We start from the raw sequence: 23113 nt of genomic DNA, 5'->3' as shown, positions 1-23113 counted from the left end.
GTCTCCCCCTCCGTCACCTCCTGCTCGGATCTCATTGGTGGCTGTTGGCTCAATGAACGCGGGAGAGGGCTGGGAAACGGTCCCTTAGTGGGACTGGGAGGGGGCGGGGGCAGGGAGGGGAGGGGGCGGAGACATGGGGAGGGGCGGGGACATGGACAGGGAGGGGCGGGGACATTAGGGATGGGGCGGGGACATTAGGGATGGGGTGGGGCAGGGAGGGGACAGGGCGGGCACAGGGAGGGGAGGGGGAGGAGACATGGGGAGGGGCAGGGACGGGGCAGGGGTGAAAGAAGGGACAGGGAGGGGACGGGGCAGGGAGGGGAGGGGGCGGAGACATGGGGAGGAGTGGGGACATGGACAGGGAGGGGCGGGGACATTAGGGATGGGGCGGGGCAGGGAGGGGGAGGGGCGGGGATTAGAGAGGGGACAGGGAGGGGGCGGGGTCTTGGAGAGGGGACAGGGGGCGTGGACGGAGGCGGGGGAGGGGACAGGGAGGGAGAGGGGGCGGGGGAGGGGACGGGGACATGGGGAGGGGGCGGGGATTAGAGAGGGGACGGGGAGGGGACATGGAGAGGGGGCAGGGAGGGGACAGGGGACATGGGGAGGGGTGGGGATTAGAGAGGGGACAGGGAGGGGGCGGGGACATGGGGAGGGGGTGGGGATGGGGCTGGGAGGGGACGGGGACAGGGAGGGGCGGGGACATGTGGTGGGGCGGGGATTAGAGAGGGGACAAGGAGGGGGCGTGGACGGGACAGGGAGTGGTGGAGACGGGGACCGAGAGGGGGAGGGGGACAGGGAGGGGCGGGGACATGGGGGCGGGGACGGGGACAGAGAGGGCGTGGACATGGGGAGGGACGGGGACGGGGACAGTGGGGGAGGGGCCACATGTCAGTGGTGGGACTCTCTTTAACTGAACTGAGTTTGTTCCAGGGTTCCAGGACACCGTGGTGGCTCTTGTCCCGTCCACTGATACTGTCCACTACACATCTACTCCGACCACCTACAAACACAACAAACATCCCAGTTAATTTGGAATTTATGTCCGAATGAAGAGTTTTATCGTAACAGTCCCTGAAGATGCTCTTTGTTTCCCCCGTTATACCACGTTCTCCACATCCACGTGCACCTGCTAACGTGGTTTCAGGGTTGAAATGCTTCAACCAGGAGTTAGTAGCTAGTTAGCTCAGGACGTCGCCCCGTCCTTCTTCCCGAACACCAATTCCCAGGTCGGCGGTTTATGTAGCCCAGTCCCACCTGTGCCTCGCACTCCTTCGCCGCCGCCGCCGCCATGTGAGGTTATTTTTGTGGTTCGGCTCCAGCTTCCACCTGCGGGCTCTTGCTGCAGGTTTGAGAAGCATCACGCCTCTCCGTCTCCATGGAGACACGTCTGCGGGAAGTATGAGGAGCTCTCAGGCAGCAAACTTGCATCTTTCCCGTTCTAACGGATTTTTCACATCTAAAAGAGACATTTAGGATTTCAGCATAACTTTTTTGGCTAAACTAGCGAGATTTCGGATAATAGCGTCACGTTCAAGCCTAAATTCAGCGGTTAAATTAGCGGCTAAAAGCTGCTAATAGACCTGCTGAAACGCCTGACTGCTAGCGTTTATTGTATCGAGCGTGGGCATAATCCTCTTGATCACAGCTCTTTTGTCTTCTCAGCACGATTAAGGAAGCTATTCTTAGTAAAAACTAAGAAAGAAAAGCTTTGGTTCTGGAATAGCGCCCTCAGCACAATGAGCCGCTGCTCCGTGGGGTTAGCTACAGGTGTTCCTTTTATCCAGGGCCATTTGCACCTCCTTTTGTTCCGTGGGCTCGGCTAACAGCTCCATTTCAGATAAGTGCGCCGACAATTTCCACCAATAAATAAGTTGTTATTGCGCCTGTAATGTGGAGCCGGACCTTTTGTGCCTTAATGCTACATTAACTCCAGAAGCTTAAAGCCCGGCCAGGAGGCCCTGTCAGAACTTTATTGGCAGGAGGTATTTTTTGACGCAGCTCTGCTCTGAAGCTAACGCTTTGACTTTGTGTAGTTGTTAATAATTGATGGGTTGAGCTTGAGGTGGAATAAAAGCACTCTTCGGCCGCACCTTCACGTTAGCATTAAGTTAGATCCAGTAAAGCGTTGCGCTTTAGCTACTGCGTAAATAACAAGTCTATTGGGGTGGAGGGGTAGCATTGGCGCGGCTAGCCAAGCTCTCGACCAATGAAAACCAGGCTGGTGTCCCGTGACGCTAAACGGAACCTTCCCTGTTCCGACCTGAACGCCGCGTTTTTAAACAACCTGCGCTCGGCCGCTGGCGAGTCCAAAAATCCGGATAGTGAGGTTTTTCCCCGTCTTATGGCGAATCTGTCTGTCCCTCGCCGTAATGAAGCGGGCTGTAATTCCGGCACAGACGGATCGTTCAGATCCCTTCAGTTTCTCCATTTCCATTTCCAGCCCCCTGACAAGCTGTCGGGCAGATGTCTCCATCGGAGATATTTTAGTCTGATGCCGAGATGGGCAGAAGATTGGCGGAGGAGGCGGCGTGAGCGGAGGAGACGGTGGGGGGGGGGGGCGGCGCTCCGGAGGGAAGAGGTGCGGACGGGCGTGCCGATAAAGTGCAAGCTAAACGGGAGGGAGGTTTATGGGTAAAAATAGAGCTGGAGAGACGGCCCGCTAGACAACGTGCGCGTCCCACAAATAAAGACAAACATTCTTCGCCGCTAGATGCCGTGAACGCGCAAGCTAATTGGCCCAATTTAGCTCCCGGAGGCACGTGTCGCGTGAGTCGTCTCCGGCGGCGGCGCCGACGGCGTGCGCGGGGACCAGCTGGGAACGGACGCAGCTGCCTGATTGTCAATCAAGCGCTATTGTTGCCCCATTTCGCGGCTCCTTTTGTCGGCGCTGGCTCCGCCCCCCACCCGCCGAGGAGAAACCACAAACAGGCGCCACTTTTTCGGATAGATCCAGATTCCTGGTGGAATTTTCTCCACTCAGGTCTGATTCCCGCTGTTATTAACGTCCCTACGTCCCGTCGTCTCCTTCCAGCTGTTCCAACAGTCACTCCTCAGAACGATTCGGGAAGTGATCCTCCGGGCGATGGGCGCGGTCGGGCTGCCCCCAGGATCCCGCAGCAATTTGCTTTCCAAAGCCGCAGCGGGAATTTTAGGGTCGGTCTCTTCGGAACCGAGGGAGATATTAAAGACATTTTCACGATAGATATATTTGTCCGTCCAATGAGAGGCGATCCGACATGTGCCGACATCAAAATGAGATCTATTAATACTCCGTTGGACTTCCGTCTCACCTCATTTATGCATTTCCAGTTCGGCACCTTCGGGATTTTCGGCGTCCTTGACCGGAGTTTCCACATTGTTGGACGGACGAACCCCTGAAAAATGATTCTCTCACGACCGAGTGAAACAGATCAACTGATTCAAGCTACGACCGTTTCCTGTGAGCTTGTTAACGGGCCACGGCTGCGTCAAGCTACGCTAACGGCTAAAAGAGGCTTTTTGGCGGGAAAGTAAAGGAGATCTTTGCAGCCAGGTTGACTCTGAATCGTTGCTTTTTTTGGACTGTTCCACAGTCCTGAGTAGCTTTCGCAACATTGAAACCCACTTGTAGCATCTGTGGCTAATTTCGTTGCCAACTAACCAGATGTCGGACAAAAAAATAGTAACAATGTCTCGAACTTTTGAATAATTGTTGCTTCTAATTAGCCGAATCAGGCAAATGTGATTTTTATTAATCAACTTATATAAAAGTCATCATCTTTGATGTCCGACATCAAAGCTAACAACATAAAACGAAACGATAATTCCCGTTTGTTCCGAGGTCAAGTGCGCCGCTTCAGAAGACGATGACGCGAGAATTCCCCACTGTGCGACGGGAACGTCTCTACTTTCATTCCCTTTGTTCGAAGGACAGAAGAAGTGGAGACGCGGGAAAATTCCCGCCGCAAACGCGACGGGAAAATGACGGACGTGACATTTTCTGCAGAACTCGGCAATCTGGCCGCACATTTGCAACAGAAGTGAGGAGCTTCAGATCAGCGCGGCCTGTCAGGGAAAAATTGGATCGGTAATTACTTTAAATACCAGAGTCGGTCACGGTCTCCCGCTCACACACACACACACACACACACACACACACACACACACACACACACACACACACACGGTCAGATGGAGACGATGATTCTGAAGCAAAGTGGGGGTCAGATTAGCAGCATTTTCTTAAAGGCGCTAAGAAACCGGGCCTCTCTCGTGCTTATCCCAGTTTTCCAATCGCAGCTCGAGTCCTGTCGGAATCGTCTGTTCCGACGGAGGCGGATGAACACGGCAGAAGCTCCTTCGCTGCTTTCATCATGCTAACGGAACCTTCTGCTCTCCGTGACTGGGATGTCGTTAGCATGTTTTACCACTTGATTGCGGATGCTAACTGCCTTTGGTTTTTATTCAAACTTCCAAATGATTCATCTGTAAATGCCGCCTTAGCGTGCGGAGCTATTAGCGGCTCTCGAGCGCTGGAGTGGTGCTAATTGCTCAGGAACCACTCACTGACGTCGGAGGCTCTAATTTCCTCCTCTCACTGCAGCAACAAGAGACAATTTGTTCGGTTTTATCAGTATGCGAGTGCACAACTCGACGGTATTAATCCAACACATGCATCGTAAACAAGTGAGGGTTGTATGTGCGTAAACAAAAGCAGCGCGAGTTTTAATTAGCGTCACATCGGTGCACAACATTTAAGCAGTCATGGGTCTTTTTAGGGGGTTTCCCTTCTTTGCTGGGGCAACAACCTTTTAATACCCCTGAATATTGATTTGAATTGACAGGAAGTCGACACCGCGAAGAAGCGACCGAGCTTTAGCCGCGTTAGCCTCGTTCATCGTTAGCAGCATAAACATTGTGGATTTTCTTTTTCTCGTTTTTTCCCCAGACATGACCCGTCGCTGGTGCACCCTGGAGGGGGGGTTCCTGAGTTACTACGAGAGCGAGCGGAGCGCGGCGGCGCTCGGCAGAGTGGACGTCGGCGAGGTGGTTAGCCTAGCCGTCCACAACACGGAGACCATGACAGGAGCTGGGTAGGACACACATCGACGTTTCTGCCTTTGTCTGGCGCTCCAGTCTGCTTGGACACGTGCGCTAGCAGACTTCCTCGCTAATCTCCCCGCCTCGTCATATGGCTCATTAGCATAATCTTAACTTGAGCGTTATTCGGTTCAGCAGAAACCCGTCGGGGCTTCACGAGCTCTATATTTTACTCCGTGGTTTGGCTCCAACTGCCGTCCCACAAACGTTTCCTCTGAAGTTTCGAAGAAACAGATGTCTGGGTTCCTCTGTTAGCATCTCCTGATTCCAGCGCAGGCTCGGCTCTTAATAATGGCAGCAGCTGTTCTGAAGACAGGACGTTGCACTCATCTGTGAGCAAAATATTTATGTGGCTGTTAGCGGCACATCTGGCTAGCTCATCCCACCTCCTTTCTGATGAACAGGTTAAAGCCAGGAGTCCAGGCGCCGTGTTTAGCTTAGCTTCGGCTCAAGAGAAGACATTTTTCGAGCAGATTAAATTCTGCCAAACTCCCACTTACTCGCACGCTTTCCCAGCACGCCGGCGCAGGGACGGCGTCACCTCTCCACTCTCCGGAGCTCATGAATATTAACGTATGCAGATGACACGCTCCCGTCAGCTAGCCTATCGCGGCGCGACAGGACGCCGTAGGTGTCGCCTCCATTAAACACAGCGGCGAGGTAATTTGGGAGCGGACCCCGACACACGTCCGCCGGAGTCGCATGAATATTCCAAACCGGCTCCGGAGGAAGTAAAGCAGAGGGAGCGTGTGGGCTGGCGACCAGTTACGATATTTTCTCCCGGACTTTCCGTGTTTTTTTTTGTTTTAACAAAAGTGCCTCCGACCTCGACGTTGACCTTGGAAAAACTTTAGCTTCAGTTCCCAATTACTCGTTCTGTTATCTGGCGTTGGGTAGCTCCACGACATTTGCTTCAGCCCCTCCCCCGCTCCGACATTGGTTAGCTAGGCTACGCCGGAGCTAAATGTGACGCTGAAGAAGACCCAAAGCGTTTAAAGATCGATGAAGAGCTCGACCCTCCGGCGCGCTCGTAATGCCAGCGCTCATCTCCCATCCCTCCTTTACGACGCCGTTGGCCCGGCGAGTTGCCGCGCTGTCCCTCTGGGACGCCCCCCCCGCTAACAAGCTCCCTCGCACCTCCACCGCTACGAGGAGGAAGAGCGGAAAGGTCGCACCAGGCCACACAAACACCCGCCTCTCGCCGGTTCCCCGGAGACATGCGGGGAAGACGCGTGGTGACCCCCCCCCCCCCCCCCCCCCCACCCGGCCGGCCACTCACTGCAGCTTTCCGAGGTTCCAGTTCAAACCATTAAGATAGCGATACGCTAACCCCTGCGCCTTCGCAGAAAGTGGAGGAGGAGAAAGAGCAACAAAGATTAATAGCCGCCTTTTTGCCTCTGACAGCAACATTCTCACCTACACGTGTCGGCGAGCCGGAGCAGTCAGGGGTTCGGAAGCTGGGAGCTGGAAAAGCAACCCGGGAAGGAACGCCAACGACGCTAGTGATGATAGCTGGCGCCTTACGAACAACCTGAGCGTGTCTTCGTTGCTCTCAAACCGCGACATGTCGTCCAAGGACCAAGGATCATCTCTCAAGAGCTAATTCTCTAGCTTTAGCTAGCTTGCTAACGTGGTCCAGACAAAAACAACAATATTATTGTTGAATGCTACCATCCTGTTGTAGAAACACGCTAGTTGCTTTGATGTAAATATTAACGATCCGTTAGCTTTATATCTCTGCAGAATGGGTAAAATGGACTGGTTGCCATGGCGATATAGGTCCTTTTTAAATAGGTGCAATGCTTCCACTGTTGTGTGTGAGAAATAAATATTTCTCACTTTTGGAAAGAGCATCTGCTTCAGACGCCCGCGAACACGCGCTCGTTCTGGGGCGTCATTTTTAAGGTTAATTCCCGCCTCTTCCCGTGTTTTCCTCCCGGCAGCGCCGCGTTCACCGCCGAGCTCTACCTGCAGACGGAGCGGGTGCTGAACGTCGGAGCGGAGACGCAGGAGACGCAGCAGGACTGGATCCAGGCACTGACAAAGGTGCATAGAGTGCTCACACACACACACACACACACACACACACACACACACACACACACAAAGTTTGTTTGCCACTTCAGGTTAGCAGTAGCGAGCACATCCCTCCGCCACTTTCATCTTTCTCTCGAGCCCCCGCACTGCCTCTCGCTAGACCGACGAGTGTCTGCACCCCCCCAACACACACACACACACACACACACACACACACACCACACACACACACAGCTGAGAAAAGTCCCCCCCTGCTTCCTGTTTCATCCCTTTAATCGCAACCACAGCTAGCGCTGGTGCAGCTGTCCGTCCCCACCTGTCCCAGTTTGAATGGCAGAGCAGTGCTGGGGTTGGTGGGGGGGGGTTGGTGGTGGTGGTGGTGGGGAGGGGGGGGGATACCTGCCGGCTGTTGAGCACCTTCGGAGGTGAGATGCAGCTGTGGAGGTTAAAAAAACTCCCTTTTCTGGTGTGTGTGACCGGCAGTGCTTCGTCCCCCCCACGGTGGAGGTGCTGGTGCGGAGGGACAGCGAGCTGATTGGCCGGCTGCACTACAAAGAGGGCCACGACCTGTACCACTGGAGGCCCGGCTGGTTCGTCCTGGCGGGCTCGGCCCTGCACTTCAGCGCGGGGCAGCGGGACGGCGAGGAGGCGGTCCTTCAGCTCAAACGGCTGCAGGAGCTCAGTAAGAACCGCAGCGGCTCCGTGGAAAAACCCACGTTTGGAATCTGTTTGTTCGATAAATGACGGCAATTAGAGAATCTGTTTTGGTCGTTGTAGCAAACTTATTAATCTCACAGTAGGCAAATTGCTCTTAGCGTAATTAGCAGCCTGTGGGTGGGTCTGAGAACGGAGCGTTCTATATTCATACATTGCATTATTTTAGTATAATTCAGCCTTTAAAAGCGGAGAAAGAATCTAATTACACTGGAAAAAACACTGTACAGTCTCTATACACGACCCCGTTAGCTTCTTTGCTGCTGCGCTGCGTTTAATTAACAGACCATTGTGAGGCTAACGGCATTATTATGATGTGTTCTCACGAGTTTACGATAATTCCTGATAGTAAAGTACGCCGGGAGGATTTATTCCTCATACGTTCACGCCAGCTGCTACGGCGCGGCGCGTCTAGCCAACCTCGGCCGCGCCCTACTCTCTATCGCTAGCGCTAGCATGCGCGGCGTTCAGCCTTTGTGTAATAATATCTACATCTTGTGACGCTGGGCGAGAAATTAAAGGAATTAAACTGAATTTATTCTGATCATAAATGTCACCGCCGGAGACGGCGCCGAGTTAATTCGAGTCTCGCAGTTTTTATATAGATAACGAGACACTAGTTTTTTCCTTTTTAAAAAAAAATTACATTTATCTTCGGAAAGACTCCAGTTTGGGCAAACAGGCGGCGCTGAAACACGACCTTTAGCGTGTAAAGTAAATCAGTTTGGGGCTTTTCTGGGTCCGGAGTGGACGCGTCTGTTGGGGACACGGGACAACTGGTGTCATCGCGCAGGTCGCTAACACGAGTGGCTAGCTTCCACTGTGGCGCTAAAGTCATTGGTGCAACAAGGCCGGGACCGAAGATTAGTGGGCAAGAAGTTTTTGAAAACGCGATGAATCGCAACACTGTCGGAGGGGGCGGAGCCTCTGCAAGCAGAGGGCGGGATAAAGACCAGAGGTGATTCACCTCCACGCCTACAGGTGTGTGATTGGCAGGGTGGCGGGGAATTAGCGGTTAATCTATGGCTCGACGTGTCTGATCGGCTCTTTTATCCTTTGATCTCTGCTCTTTGATGGTGGAATATTCTTCCATAAAAGTGGAGAAAAAACTTCCACGAAGCCACGAATGGGAAAAAAGCCTGTTCTAAAATAACTCGGCTTTCTTTTTGAGGGACAATGAATCATTTTCTCTGGTGTCAAAAGTGTCTCCGACACAAATAAGCGGCATCAGAGGGCGGCGGGCGAAGGTGACGGCCTCCGCCGGCGGATCATTAGCCTGTCACGCTACACAAATGAGTCCGAATTCCCCCAAATCAAAACATTTCAACTCATTTGCAGGAACGTTCTCGGCGCGCGTCTCGGCCAACTGGGGGGAAAAGAAAACCTTCCCGCTCCGCTTGTTTTAAAGGACAGCGGCCGAGCGTATTTACGAGTGGAATCTTCTCCGTCCACGCACGATTCCGCTCACAGAGGGAACAGTTGGCGATTCCTGTTTGCTTTGAAGTTAACTGGATACCGAGTCATTCTCCAGTGCTAATAGGCCCTGTGATAGCCCCTAGCTTTACACTAGCTTAAAAGAAAACTGCTATTCCGGGTGTTAAAGGGCTCACGCCTGCGGCGGCTGGGAATGCCCCGGTCCTGACGTCTCTCAGCAGGGGGCGCTAATCTCAGAGCAGACATTTTTGCTTTAATCCACTCTCTGCTGTTCCGGTTCCACCTGTGGTTTGACGTTTTCCCGCCAAACCTCTGAACCGTTTCCAGGAACACGCTTAGCTTGATCCGCCGATGCCGAAGTTGCGTCTGTGGGCAAACGTAGCCGCGGAAGCGCCGCGAACTGCCCAGAAGCGACATGAAAGTGAACAATTAAACAGGAAACGAGGCCGCAAATTTGGTTTCCTGTCACACAAACACGCTAGTGAAAAGTTTCCCGCTGAGCCGCGAGCGGATTAAAGAGCACTTCCGCGCTTTTGTTCAGATGCGTTCCTACCTGATAATGGCGCTAATAAACCTCTCTTAAGTCGACATCAATCTGCGAAGTTCTGCGCTTTTGTCTGTTTGTTTGGAAACAAATTAAACGCGGCGCCGATGAAAACCTGCCAACGAAAGTCGAGAGAAAACGGCTCCTTCAGAGAGACGCGCGGATTAATTGTTTTTTTTTGTTGTTCGGCCCAGCGAACAAAGGCGACAAAGAACAGAGCGCTAGCCAAAAAAGAGTCCAACTGATGTACTTTTGCACTAATTAAATTTTTTTTATCACCAGTTGGCTCCCGGTTGCTGAAGATAATCTCTTCTACTGTGACTGCTAATGCTAACGCTAACGCTACAACAGAATACGCCGCTCTCGTCTTCTCGCGCTCTGCAGTTGCGACCCGAAATTCGCAAAATCCCGCGCACGGGTTTCCCAGACGCGATCCTGCTGTGGCCACTTTATCCAGTCGGACAGCTCGGTGTCCCACAATGCATTTCCCCGAGGGGGGCGACAGCGGCAACTTACTGAGGTTCGCCGACGTTGGGAAACCGAGTTCATCAGGAATAGCTTTAGCATCCCGGAGACGCGTCTTTAGTGTCGGAGTGCCGGCGGCTGCGGTTCCTCCTCGCTTGTCTGACGGCATCTGGTCGTGGTTGCCGGCGAGGAGCGGAGGTCTCGGTTTTCCGTGGCTGGAATCTTCTCCGCAGTCTGGCGGTGCGGCGGATGGTGCCAGATGGCAGCAGGGAAGCATGTGGGAGTTGTCGTTTAGCATCCGTTCACCTCAGTGATTACAGACGCTCGGGCGACGTTTCGCAGGCGTTTCGCAGCGATTCTGCGGTTTTTTTTTTGTTGTTTTTTTTTGTTTCTCCTCTGGAGAAGATTCTCTTCTCTCCGTCTTCATCACATCAAAATGAGGTTTGAGCTGATGTTGCGTCCAGGAGGGAAAAGGATCCCTCACAGGTCTGGGATGATTCCGTAAAAGTCACGATTAAAATCGTTAACGTGTTTAAACCGTTGAGGAACTTTGATCCAAGCAGGTAAAACGTGGCTGAACAAGATCCACATTCTTTTGCTAGCATCAGGATAAACCCGCGCCAGGCCCTTGATTTACATTTAAAAACTAGCATCAGGATAAACCCGCGCCAGGCCCTTGATTTGCGTTTAAAAACTAGCATCAGGATAAACCTGCGCCAGGCCCTTGATTTGCATTTAAAAACGAGCATCAGGATAAACCCGCGCCAGGCCCTTGATTTGCGTTTAAAAACGAGCATCAGGATAAACCCGTGCCAGGCCCTTGATTTGCGTTTAAAAACTAGCATCAGGATAAACCCGCGCCAGGCCCTTGATTTGCGTTTAAAAACGAGCATCAGGATAAACCCGCGCCAGGCCCTTGATTTGCGTTTAAAAACGAGCATCAGCATCATTTAGTGACTCTCTTTCATCCCGAATTTTAGACATTGGATGGAAATCTGTTGGATTCGAGTCTGACTGTCGTCGTCGGTTTGTTGGTTGTTGTTGTTGTTGTTTTTTTTTATTTATTTCCTCTTTAGCAGTTTAGCGCAAAGACTTGTGAAACGGAGGTGAAAAGATTGTCTCTCTTGTCAAGTTAAAGAACAGTAATCCTCTTACCGGGACCTCTGGCTCTGGCAAATTATCGCTAAATCAGCGCCGCAACGACTTCGCTAACAGTGGAATGAAAACGACATCAGTCAGGAAGTCGATCCAGAACTTTTTATCTAACTGCTGGAAAAAAGCAAATGTTTTTTTCCGTCTTTCAGGCTGTCAGACTGTTCCCGTAACTCCCCGATAAATACTGTAACCTTCTCGACGGGTTTTTTTTCCATTAGCGCGCCGCGGCTCTCAAACATTGTTTACGGATTTGTTTTCTTAGGTTTTATGCATTATTTGAGCAGAGACGGTGCGATAACGCCGCTCGCGGTCGTTGCTAGGAGACTCGGCAACAGAGCCTCGTGCATATTTTTAGCACCCCTCTGTGCGCTCGTTACTTTCATCAGAGATCGTTTGAATCCACCGATTTTAAGATATTATCCTTCGGCTTTTGAGTCGCTAATGTCTCCTTTTTATTGGGGCTGGACTGTACGCCTGAGATAAAAGGCTAACGCTAATAGCTTTATCCTAAATGTTAACTATGTTGATGGGCCTCCTCTGAAACAGCCCACGTTTTTAATCCAGTTCTTCACGCTTATAAGTGTCTTCATGCCCCCCCAGCTGTCTCCACTCACACCGAGGGTGAGGAGAAGATCCAGGTCCTGCTGATGGTGGAGGGCAGAAGGTACGTGGGTCCTTCGCAGCTAATTGGGTTGGCGTTAATTTAGCCTTGCTCTCGTTGGAGGAGATCTGGCTTAAAGCTGCCGAAAAAGCCTTTTTATTAAAGCGCGACACTTGTTTACACCATTAATGGCTTTTTGTTAGCTTGTTTTGGATCAAACCTCCTGGGGAAGCGGCGCTCGCTTTAATCTTGGCGGTTGCTTAATGACTCCGCGCTGCTTTTCCTTTTTGTAATAAATCAACCTTTGTTCCTGGCGTGAAGATTGTCCTGCATGAAAGAGACAAAAACAACCCCAAAGGCTTTTCTCCTTTTGACCTGTCTGGCTCAGAACCCTCTACGTCCACGGCTTCAGCGCCACCGACTTCTCCGTGTGGCACGCCGCCATCGCCCTGGCCGCTGGCACGGACAGCAGGGACCTGGGCGACCAGCAGCTGACCAAGAACGGCGTCCCCATTGTGGTGGACAGCTGCGTTGCTTTTGTCACCCAGTACGGTGAGCAAGAACCAGGCCTAATGGGGACCTGGGGGGGGGGTTCGACCACCAAACGTCAGTTCTCCGGTTCTCCCAGGTTTGTGTCAGGAGGGGGTCTACCAGAGGCAGGGGGACCCCGAGCGGGCGGCCCAGCTCCTGGAGGAGTTCACCAGAGACGCTCGCAACGTGAAGCTGAGGGAGAACGAGCAGCGCCTGGAGGACGTGACGGACACCCTGAAGAACTTCCTGTCCCAGGTGGAGGACGCCCTCCTGGCCAAGGAGCTCTACCCCTACTGGGTGTCGGCTCTGGGTACAAAAACGCCCGAATCTGAGGTTTTATTTGCCAACATTTGAAGTTTGGTCGCCGTAAATATTTCTGTGGTGGCTGTAGACGAGAAGGACGAGAGCCGGAGAGTGAAGAAATACTCGACTTTTATCCAGAGTTTACCGAAGGTCAACAGGTCGACGCTGGAGGCTCTGCTGCAACACCTGTACAGGTGCGTCACACACACACACACACACACACACACACACACACACACAGAAATGCTCGGCTCCGCCTCTAACCCCGCCCCCGTCTCCCAGGATCCACCAGTGCTCCCACCTGAACCACATGCCGAGTGAGAAGCTGGCCGCCGTCTTCTCGCCGTGCCTGTTCCAGACTCAGGGCCGGACGCCGCAGGAGGCCGCCGTGGTCAACGACCTCATCAGGAACTACATCCTGCTCTTCAGCGTGGGTTAAAAACCGCCGCCTGCTAGCGTCGCCCCTAATTGGGCCCGTTTATCCCCGGAAATGTGGCGTTCGTCCGATCTAACGTTGATGTTTGGGCCCCGGCGTTCGTTCCATCATCACAGTCTGGAAAACGTAATTTTTTTATCGAATATTTGGGCAGGCGAGACTTTATTTACGCCGTCTCGCCGCAGCCATCTGGGGAGCAGATCGTTTTGTTCTGACGGGGGCGGGATCAGCGTTACACTTGGAAGGCTGCCCGATGCTAGCGCTCAGCGGAGCGTCGCGCATCCCTCTCGTTCCGATGTTTGGAAGAGTTTCCTCCCCCGAACCGGCCGGTGGCGCCGTTAACAACAGGAAACTGCTGCTGGTAACGTTAGAAGTGAAGCTACGAGGCAGGCGGCTAACCGAGGAGGTGTTTTTGTCACAACGCCGCCGCCGCCACTTCGCTAGCTGTGTTAGCATTACGCGCCGGCTATCGTGACGCTACCGTAAGCAGGTTTGCAACTCAGCCATCATGGATCCACTAAAACAGTTTACGTTGGATTTCTGGTCCCATTAACGATCTCTTCGTTTAACGTAATAGGGTAGCTGCGAGCAAACACGACCTTTGACCCCCCCCGATGACCCGCAGCCGCGTCTGTCCCGTTTTTCCCCGCAGGTGGACGAGGAGCGGGCGCAGCAGATGGAGAAAGAAAACGGTTTCATCACACGCTGGAACGACAAGAAGGACGCCACGGTAGGCCCGAACGGGAGCCGCAGCCGGGCGTTAGCTTTGGCGCCGCATGTATCGGCTCGCCGGCGCGTTTCGGGGGGTCTCTCGGCGGTGTGAGGGGAACATCCGCTGTGGTTCACGTTAGGTTTCCGTCAGGTCACGTACAGCCGGATCCCTCAACCGGGAAAAACGTTCAGCTAAGCGGGGGAGGGGGCTAATTAAAGCAGCTGCTTCTGTTGGGATCTGAAATAATTCGTTGATGGCGGTTTGGCTCGGCTCTGGGGGTCAGCCGGGTCAGAACACGAGGTCGTCTGAGGTGAAGCGCGGCACGGCGGCGTCTGGTTCTGAGGGCTCAGTTCCTGGTTCCTTCATTACAGGGAACCAGGGAACGAGCGAGCTAATAAGGCTGCTTATTTTAGGCACGATTTAACATTCCAACACGACTTAAATTCATCGGAGTGTTTAATTAAACGTTCCCATGATCCGATCTCGCTCTCTTCTCTCCCCTCTGCATGCGAGCCATGCTAAAATGTTAGCATCCCGCTAAATACCAACCACTTTTTCACACTTCAGGACTGATCAAAGTGAGACCGACTGACGGTCCGATGCAATTAAAAACAAACGTTAAATTCAACGGAATCTGGCCACTTTCCGATAAAATAGGATCTTTTTGAGTTGCTTTGAAGAAGAGAAATCAAAGCTTTTCTCCTCTTTCTTCCTCCGACAGCTGTGAACAACCCCCTCCCCGGTTTTCTGAAGCCGGCTCCTTCGCTAACATCAGACCTCAGAAGGAGGCGGTCTAGTGTCCTCGGCGCCGCCGTAGCTGCGCGAGACATTTTCACAATTACAGCTTGTGCTCGGCCGTCGCGGATGACTGTAATTTCTCTGTCATTCGGGGGCCGGTGGAGTCAGAAGTGGGCCCTTCCCTCTAATCACCAGATAGTTCTTCCAGTTCAAGCCAGTAATGGACCCGAGTTCACCTGAGCCGTTAAACGCCAAAAGTAGCCGTAATTTTCAGAGGAAATAAAGGGTTTGTTTTTTTGTAGCCTCCAGGTTTTGCAGCCGAATTCCCGCCAGGTTTTCCTTTGTTATTTGGTGCTGTGGTCCGAATCACTGCTGTTTCTGTGGACAGGAGACACTCACGCATGTTCTGGGATCTTGTTTTTGTCAATAATATTAGCTAATTTCCTGTTGGGCTAATGCGTCCCTAATGTTTACCTAATCTACTCCTCTGGTGAACGATTTATCCTTTTTTAGCTCCGTAAACTGTTGAATGTTTTAATAAGGAGAGAAGACATTCATACGTGGTCAGAGATCGTGTTTTTGTGCAGGATATTAGCACTTCTGGCTAATATCCTGAAAGGCTAATGCACCCCGAATGCTGAGCTAATCTAAGACGGTGGCTATTTTTGCTAACGACTCCCTTCCAGGGTGAATTAAAGTTGTTTTCCTGGTGTGGAGCTAAATAAGAAGGAGCCTCTAAAAAGTGGGAGCGCTTGTGCACGAGAGCGTGTGAAACCGGATCAGAACCACTGTGAAAGAACGTTGAGGTTCCTCCAGCCCTGCCGACTTTATTGAGTCGGGATTTAGCAGCGGCGGGATTGAGTTCGCCGGCCTCCACCTCAGAAAACAACCTTTTGTCTGCAGCCACGGAACAGTTTCCCTCACTTCCCCCGATTGAGATTCATCCGGCGCCGAGCTCCGACGTTCCACGGAAAGCCAATTAAGGCGGCTGCATTGTTTTGGTAATTCGGCTGATCTCTGTCTGACTCCATTTGCTGGTTTTTTTCCTGCTTTCTTGCCTCCCCAGTTCGCTCCGGCTGGGGACTTGATCTTTGAGGTTTACCTGGAAAAGAGAGAGCCCGAGAATTGCTGTTTAATCAAGGTACCGTGTGTGTGTGTGTGTGTGTGTGTGTGTGTGTGAGGCAGTCGAGCTCGCATTCATCCCTTGGGGGAAGAGGGTCAGGTGGAATCAGACGTTAAACCAGCCTTCTCTGGAATTCCAGGAAGTCTGAACTGCGCCTGGAACCCGGCGGAACGCTGCGACCCGGCTTGCGTGACCTTTGACCCTCTTGTGTCCTGTTGGCTGCAGGTGTCCCCCAGCATGACGTCTGCGGAGCTGGCAGAGACGGCGCTCGGCATGAAGAACGTGACCTTCGCGGAGGAGGACTCCTGGACCACCTTTGAGGTCATCGAGAACGGAGAGCTAGGTACTGGGAACTGGGTTCTCGGTGCGGACGGTTCCGACCTCCGGCTCAACACCGTCTCCACCAGCTTCACCATCTTCTCGGCCTCGGTGTCCTGCTACGGATGTGCATTAAAGCCGCAGTACCCCAAACCACCGCTAGGTGGACACCGCCAACGCCGTGGAAGGCTAACGACTGGCGCTAGTGCTTTGATCACAGAGATGCTAAAATGAACGTGTTCCATGTTCAATCTGAAAGAGTCTAAATTGTTGATCTGAAGCTCAAACCAACCAAACCAGTGGATCTGTACTGGGATTTGTTAGCTAACAAGCACAAAAAAACACCCTAATTAATGTTTCTGAGCATCTATTTGAATACATTAAACATTTTCTTTCAATCAAAATGAGGAGAATATCCTTTCTTCTCGTTAGAGGGGAAGAAAATCCTTAATTAAGATGATTTACTACTTTTTCTGTATCTATTACACGTCTGTCTGTGCACGAGGATCCTCGGAGGCAAAGTGATTAGCGCTTTTAGGCACCGCGACAAGACGTAAATCACTGCTTCTCTTCTGTCCCCTGAACCACGGGCGAACGAGCTAACGCGCTAATTGGAAATATTTCGGCTGTTTCGTTTCACGTAAGCGGCGCCTCTGAAGCCAGACGGCGGACGCCGTCGCCCCGGCGAGCCGTTGACCGTGAACTCCGCCGCACGCCGAGACGTTAGCGGGGCCGCGTCAGCCCGGTGAGCGGCGCATTAATTAATCATCCTCCCCGTCACATGTCAGGAATTACAGCCGTCTTCCTCGCGCCACCAACCCGGGGAGCCGACCCGCCTCATCGGGCATTAATATGCGCCGGCGCCGCCCGCCGTCTCTCGCGGGCCGCGTTTGATCGCACGCTTGAGGGAGGGGAAGTCAAAGTTGAGCCGTGTCGCCAAAGTTGCTGAGCTGGCGCCCCCTCCCCTCCCCCGCCCCTTCCATCGGTTCATCGAGAGTTTACGCGAGCTCTCGTGTTTGTTTTTCCTCACATAAAGTTCCAGAGGACGCCACGTCCTCCTCTAAAGCCGGAGTCCTGCTGAATACTGAGCGCCTTCGCCGCCGCTATTTTCCACGGCGATATGTGCGAGGGAGAGTAAACAGGTACCGTGGAGGCGGCGGCGTGACAGGTTTTGCTCATAAAGCCATAAAGGCGGGAGGGGAAGGTGCATTAATTAGCCATTTTAGCGGCTAGCTAGAGATAAACACTGTTATCGAGGACAATAGGCAGGGAAGAGGGAGCTAATATTTGTTGGGGAATGAGGAGCTAATTCCACGGTCCGGGTCTGCAGAGATTCCAGGGAGGAGATAAGCCCTCGGTCATGAATAAGTTATGCCACCGCGTCTCCTTCCACCTCCACCGCAGGGCCGGAGGGTCTACTTCCTTCCTCTGGTCGAGGGGACACGCCCTCCGCCAATTAGCACCAATAATAGCGGTATTTTACACTTGGGTGTGTTTTTATAATCAGTTTCGAATGTGTAAAGTCAACGAAGCCGACAGAAAAACTGCGTGTCGTTAGCGGGGTTGGTGAATTAGCCGCAGGTCTCCTGCTGCTGGGGCGGGTTCACGGCCTTCTTTGGTCCCCCACAGAGCGACCGCTGCACCACAGCGAGAAGATCCTGGAGCAGGTGCTGGACTGGAGCGGCCTGGAGAGCCCCCGCTCGGCTTGTCTTGTCCTGAAGAAGTTCCCAGTGGCTGAGAAGAAAGGTAGAGGAGCGGATTTGAACGCTTTATTTGGAGCTGCTCACTTTAACTACCCGCCTATGCAGATGATGCTGTGCTATTGCGACTCTTGTCGCGGCAGGAAGCTAGCTCGCTAAAATTCCGAGTCCTTTGTTTCGGGAGCCAGCGCGGACCTTTTAAACTCGCGCGATTCACTGAAACCTGCGGGTGTCGCTCCTCGTCACAAAGGTCTTCTCTTGTGTTTAGCCTGCGACCTGAAGCGCTACACCAAAGGCGGCGGTCTGAAGTTCAGCGACGGCTCCTCCAAACTGCTGTCGGGACACAAGTTCCAGGACAAGTACGCGGTCCTGAGCGCGGAGACGCTGCGGCTCTACAGGGACATCAAAGTAAGGCCGATCCTGCCAAACCAGCGTTAGCATGCTAATGTGGGGAAAGCAGGAATCGAAACGAGGAGCGACGGCGGCCAGGGCCAGGGGGGCCCTCCCAGGGGGGCCTCCCAGGGGGCCCTCCCAGGGGGGCCTCCCAGGGGGCCCTCCCAGGGGGGCCCGGTTCTGTGCACACCTCTGCCGCCTGAAACGAGAGATTTGTTTGAATAAATAACGGAGGCGGAGCGACGCCGGCGGTCGATACGCGGCTGCAACGCGTCTTCCAAATATCAGGTTGTGTCATTATAATCCGCCGTCTCCGGCTGCTACGTTATTATCGTCCTCTGCTAATGTCGCCGGGAAGCGGCGAGGTCGCTCGGCGGAGCCGTGAAGCTTTGTCCTGCCTTTGATCTGCCCCGCGCCGATGCTTTGAAGCTGGGTCGCTCTTTAATTGCAGGGCGCTAAAGCCGAGAAAACGATGCAGCTGGATTCCGCCAGATGTTACCTGGGCCTGAAGAGGAAGCTCAAACCTCCGACCAGGTAAAACGCTTCCTTGGGATCAGCGTTCCTGTCATTCCTTTCTCTTCCTCTTGGCTGGAAAGTGTGTTTTTCCTCTCTTTATGCCCAGTTCCATTTCACCAGGAAGCAGTCGCGACCCCGTCGTATATTTTCCCGATTTTAATGAGATTTTAACCCAAACAAATGATAAAATTTGGCCGCCGGCAGTTTGATTTAACCGTCTGCTGAACCTTCAGCGGGTCCTCCGGGTCGGACGACCGTCGGAATTAGCCAAGAATAATTCCTCGTAATTTTCCCCGTGTCGGAATTTTGGGGACCGGGGAAGCGTGACGATCGGCGCTCGCCGGCGCTTTATGGCGACACGGTCGAGGGGGGAAGTGACGGACCGGAGACGGGAAGACGGAGAGGGTGGAGGCAGCTCATTAGGAGGGGGGTCCTCGGGATCGGAGCCCCGGCAGCCGGGTGGCCTCAACGCCTCCTGTCAGCCACTTCCTGCTTGGCTTTAACTTCATTACTGCTGGTATCCACCTCTCCAGACTCCTCACAGGCTAATAGGTTAGCTGCTCATAGCTTCTGTTTTGTACACTTTGGTAAGAGCTTAATAAGGTCGTTTCCAAACATGTGAGCAGTGGAAGTGCAGTCATTAATCCAGACAATGCTAATGTTAGCGCCTTGGATTTGAAGCAGGCTGCCTCCACCTTAAGGAGGAAGCTTTCTGGTGTCTCCTCAATAAAGACGGACGGAATCCAGAGTTTCAAATGAGACGGCGCGCTAAGAGGCTAATTCCAGACACATAATGTGTTGAACTAGCATAGTTGCTTTAATGTCTTTACCAAAAGGTTTGTATAATAAAGTTTTCTAAAGAACAGCAAAGTCCTTTGTTTCAACATCAAAGCAAATGCTAATCAGAAAATCATTTCAGGGCATTCTTTCTTGTTTCTAATTAACAGATTGTTGCTAAAATTGGTTGATCTAGCAAAGCTAGCGATCAGATGCATTTAGGATGTTTTCGACTCAAGTTTTTGTGTAATTGCCAAGCTGAAGCTACACAAACAGACTGTTCAACTCTGCTCTTTGTGGGCGTCTGAGTCGCTGCCGCTAAGCTAAATCATTGTGAAAGGCGAAAGCTCTTAAAAACAAGTTAACGACCGCCATCTCTAGCTCGCTGAAGGTTTCCAGGCTGCAGATCTCTGACCTGTGTCCTTCTCGCTTGACAGCTGGGGCTTCACCGTCTGCACGGACAAACAACAGTGGTGAGTGTCGTGATTCGGAGTGACCGAAGACCGGAAACAATCGCAAAGTTTGAAAAGTGAAGGAGCTCCGCGGCAGCAGTGGGGCTGCGGGCGCGTTTAGAGTCTCAGAAATGCTCTTTTGCTCATTAAAAACAAAGCTAAAGCTAGCACGAGTCGGCACTGAACGCAATTTATGTAGGAACCTGGCTCAGTTACTTTAAATGTAGCTCAGGAACATGAGCAGATCAGATCTCCTGAGTAAAATAATACATATTTAGCTTCTTCCGCTCATTGATTGTCGTCACATTTTTACGTTTATTCTCCTCACGCGCTTTTAAAAATGGAAATAAACGTCGTAGAAGCGTCGACGCTGACGGGTTTTATTGACACTGTCGGTCTGCGTTATCTTTATCATCGGGAGTGCGACAGCCGGCCCACCGTTAGCTGAAAATAGACTCAGCTAACGGCGTGAGCCGCCGCGTCCAATCAGCTGACTCCGTAACGACCATAACGAGGTGGAACCGTGTGTGTGACCGGACTCTCCCTCCTCAGGCATTTCTGCTGCGAGACGAGGGAGGCGCAGGTCGGCTGGGTGACGGACATCATCAGGATGAAGGTAAGATCGGCATTAGCACGCCGTGCGCTAGCTCGCCGTTTTAATGAGGCCAACCTGCGGTGACCGGAGCGCTGCGGGAGGAAGTTCCCCTCGCTCCGAAAACCTCCCAATCCGCCCTCGTCTCGTTCCGCCGGAAGACGCGCCGCGTTTCCTCCCCCGCGGCGCCGCTACGCCGAGGGAGCGCGCACACGCAGAGGAACGTAAAGTTTTCCAGGTCACTCGGCGGCGGCATAAATCATATTTGGTGGAAAAGCTGCGAGAACGAGGCCAAGGCGACCATAACAATCACATTGTGGCGCTTAGCGCCCAGATACGGCTAAGTGTTGTCGCTGACGCAGCACGCGCCACATAAATAATGCACGCTAAAGCTAGCAGACCGTGGATGTGTAAGACCCCCGCCTTTATTGTTCACCCTTCTTCCGGCGCTTAAACGTAGCCGCGGCGCCTCCTGGTCACATTAGCGAGCCGATTCCCAGATATCGAGTCGCAGATTGAGATTTGGTGTCGCCGTTATTGTTCTCTCAGCACATCTCACGTCCGTTATGGGAACTCGTCTGCGCGGCGTCGCTGTTTATCACAGGTGCTTACCGTAAAAGCCTTTTAGCGCCACGCTCCGGGCTAGCCGACATAAAGGCCAACGCTGTCAGCAGACAATTGATCTGAGGGGGGGGGGGGCAACTTTTGTCTCCTGTTTCCAGGTGCTTATTTCGGTGACTTTCCTCTGTTCTTTAGCGGAAGCTCGGCTAAACCCGTCGCGGCTTCCATGCGGCTGAAAATATTAGCATTGATCCCAAATCTGCTAAATATCGGGACTGTCGGCGCCACTCGCCTGAGCTGGTGAGAAGGACAGAGGTTTTTCTTTTGTAGGGGCAGAGAGAGAGAAGCGATGTGAGGAAGAAGACAAAGAGGGCTGCGCCGTTCTCACCTGTTAGCTAGGCCTGCGCGCTGACAGTTTCCATGGCAACCGCTGATGGAGGGCCTCATTTTGAAGCTAGGCGGGATGGATGGCGGCGGCGGGTGCGGCTAACGGCATAAAGGTGAAGGACGGGTCACGGCAGTAATGAAACAAGGATTTGTTAAAGACGAGCCGGTTCTGAAGGTCCGCGGGTCGCGCCCACATAAAGGGAGACATTATTAGCAAAGTTTGTCCGGAGAGCAAACGGCGGCCAGACGGGAACGCGCCGCTCTGCTTCCAGACGTTCTCCCATTAGGACAAATGTCCGAGTGGAGAGATTCCGGTCCAGTCACGATCTCCGCTCTTTGTGTCCAGTTCGGCTCCGACCTCTGCCCCAAGGCCGCGACCCGGAGAAAAGCCGCAGGGGCCAAGCCCTCCAGAGGGGGCGGAGCCAGCAGAGGTCAGGTGACCTTCGGGACGTCGGAGCAGGACTCGAGCGCGCAGGTGAGCGTCCAGGTGAACAACTTCCGGGAGACGCTTGTACATTTTGTAACGTGCGTGAACTTTTGGCGGGCAGCCGAGCGGCGGGCGCGCGTACATGGACGAGCTGAGCGCCAGGCTGGCCAAGGACTCCGCCCCCCAGCGGGACGCCGGCGCGGCCGAGAGGCGGGGCCACACGATGGCTCGGGAAGCCCCGCTCCGACCCAACTCTGCGGACCTTCACCGGCCTCGTTTCTCCTCCCCGTCCCCACGCTCCCACCCCTCGCCTCTCTCCCTGGGGGGCGGCTCCAGGTTCCCCCAGAGGAGGCCGGCCCTGGGCCGGGGGGGGACCCTGCCCCCCAGTCTGATGAACGAACTCAACTCTGTGCTGACCAGGAGCGACCGCAGCTCCGGCGGCAGGTTCGGGGGGAGAGAGGAGAACTAAGAAGAGGACCATGATGGAGCGACGACCCCCTCTTTCCCTGGGGGGTCACCCAGACCTCCGCCGGACCCCCCCCCCCCCCTTTCTACTGCTCATGATGTGATTGTACAGTGTAAATATTTGAATTAAAGCTGCTTTTGCTGGGAGCGTCACATGATTTCAGGGTTTTATTGAGTCGTCTGTTTACGGGGGAGCGTCTGACCACCAGCCCGTTTATGGGAAGTCCTGGATCAGGATTATTTTAGATCTTCCTGCTCCACGTTCTCCGGAGGACCCGCCCGACCCTAGGACGCTCGTTACGCCGCGAATGCTGGCTAGCTTTGGGTAAGTCACCTAGTAAACATTTATCACCTTTGACTTGTTTATTTGACCGTTTTGCTTTTTAGTCGTCTCGCGTTGATCATTTTGAACCATTAGCGCATTAGCATGACGCGGTAAGCATACCGCGGAGGTGGATTTGATGCTAATTACCGCCATTCCGTCGCCGAATTTCTCTTTTCCTGCTCGTCATTTCCCCTTTATGATGTGCGTCTGTGCACTTTTACTAGACGGCCATATTTTTATATCCCATCAGACGGATTTTGCCCGGTAAAAGAAGAGTGGAAGAGTCTCCCTATTCTACCCAATTCCAGTGTAATTAAATGATCGCCTT

At 53.2% G+C, this 23113-nt stretch overlaps 1 protein-coding gene across 2 annotated transcripts in view; it reads left to right on the top strand.

The window, feature by feature from the left end:
- The window catches only part of arap2 (ArfGAP with RhoGAP domain, ankyrin repeat and PH domain 2), a 60051-nt gene extending 37440 nt beyond the window's left edge, over nucleotides 1-22611 (top strand). For both annotated transcript variants that reach the window (XM_029840438.1, XM_029840439.1), the window contains exons 16-33: nucleotides 4928-5072; nucleotides 7023-7125; nucleotides 7600-7798; nucleotides 12029-12092; nucleotides 12418-12581; nucleotides 12658-12870; nucleotides 12952-13057; nucleotides 13146-13293; nucleotides 13952-14029; nucleotides 15816-15890; nucleotides 16098-16215; nucleotides 17820-17936; nucleotides 18159-18298; nucleotides 18735-18817; nucleotides 20014-20049; nucleotides 20581-20644; nucleotides 21915-22043; nucleotides 22117-22611. In XM_029840438.1, coding sequence (XP_029696298.1) covers nucleotides 4928-5072; nucleotides 7023-7125; nucleotides 7600-7798; nucleotides 12029-12092; nucleotides 12418-12581; nucleotides 12658-12870; nucleotides 12952-13057; nucleotides 13146-13293; nucleotides 13952-14029; nucleotides 15816-15890; nucleotides 16098-16215; nucleotides 17820-17936; nucleotides 18159-18298; nucleotides 18735-18817; nucleotides 20014-20049; nucleotides 20581-20644; nucleotides 21915-22043; nucleotides 22117-22464 — 2330 coding nt within the window. In that variant the 3' untranslated portion in view covers nucleotides 22465-22611. The remainder of the gene's footprint in view (nucleotides 1-4927; nucleotides 5073-7022; nucleotides 7126-7599; nucleotides 7799-12028; nucleotides 12093-12417; nucleotides 12582-12657; nucleotides 12871-12951; nucleotides 13058-13145; nucleotides 13294-13951; nucleotides 14030-15815; nucleotides 15891-16097; nucleotides 16216-17819; nucleotides 17937-18158; nucleotides 18299-18734; nucleotides 18818-20013; nucleotides 20050-20580; nucleotides 20645-21914; nucleotides 22044-22116) is intronic.
- Nucleotides 22612-23113: the final 502 nt, after the last annotated feature.

This window comes from Takifugu rubripes, chromosome 8, assembly GCF_901000725.2.
Source record: "Takifugu rubripes chromosome 8, fTakRub1.2, whole genome shotgun sequence".
Taxonomy (NCBI): Eukaryota; Metazoa; Chordata; class Actinopteri; order Tetraodontiformes; family Tetraodontidae; genus Takifugu; species Takifugu rubripes.
This window is presented reverse-complemented; position numbering and strand designations above follow the sequence as displayed.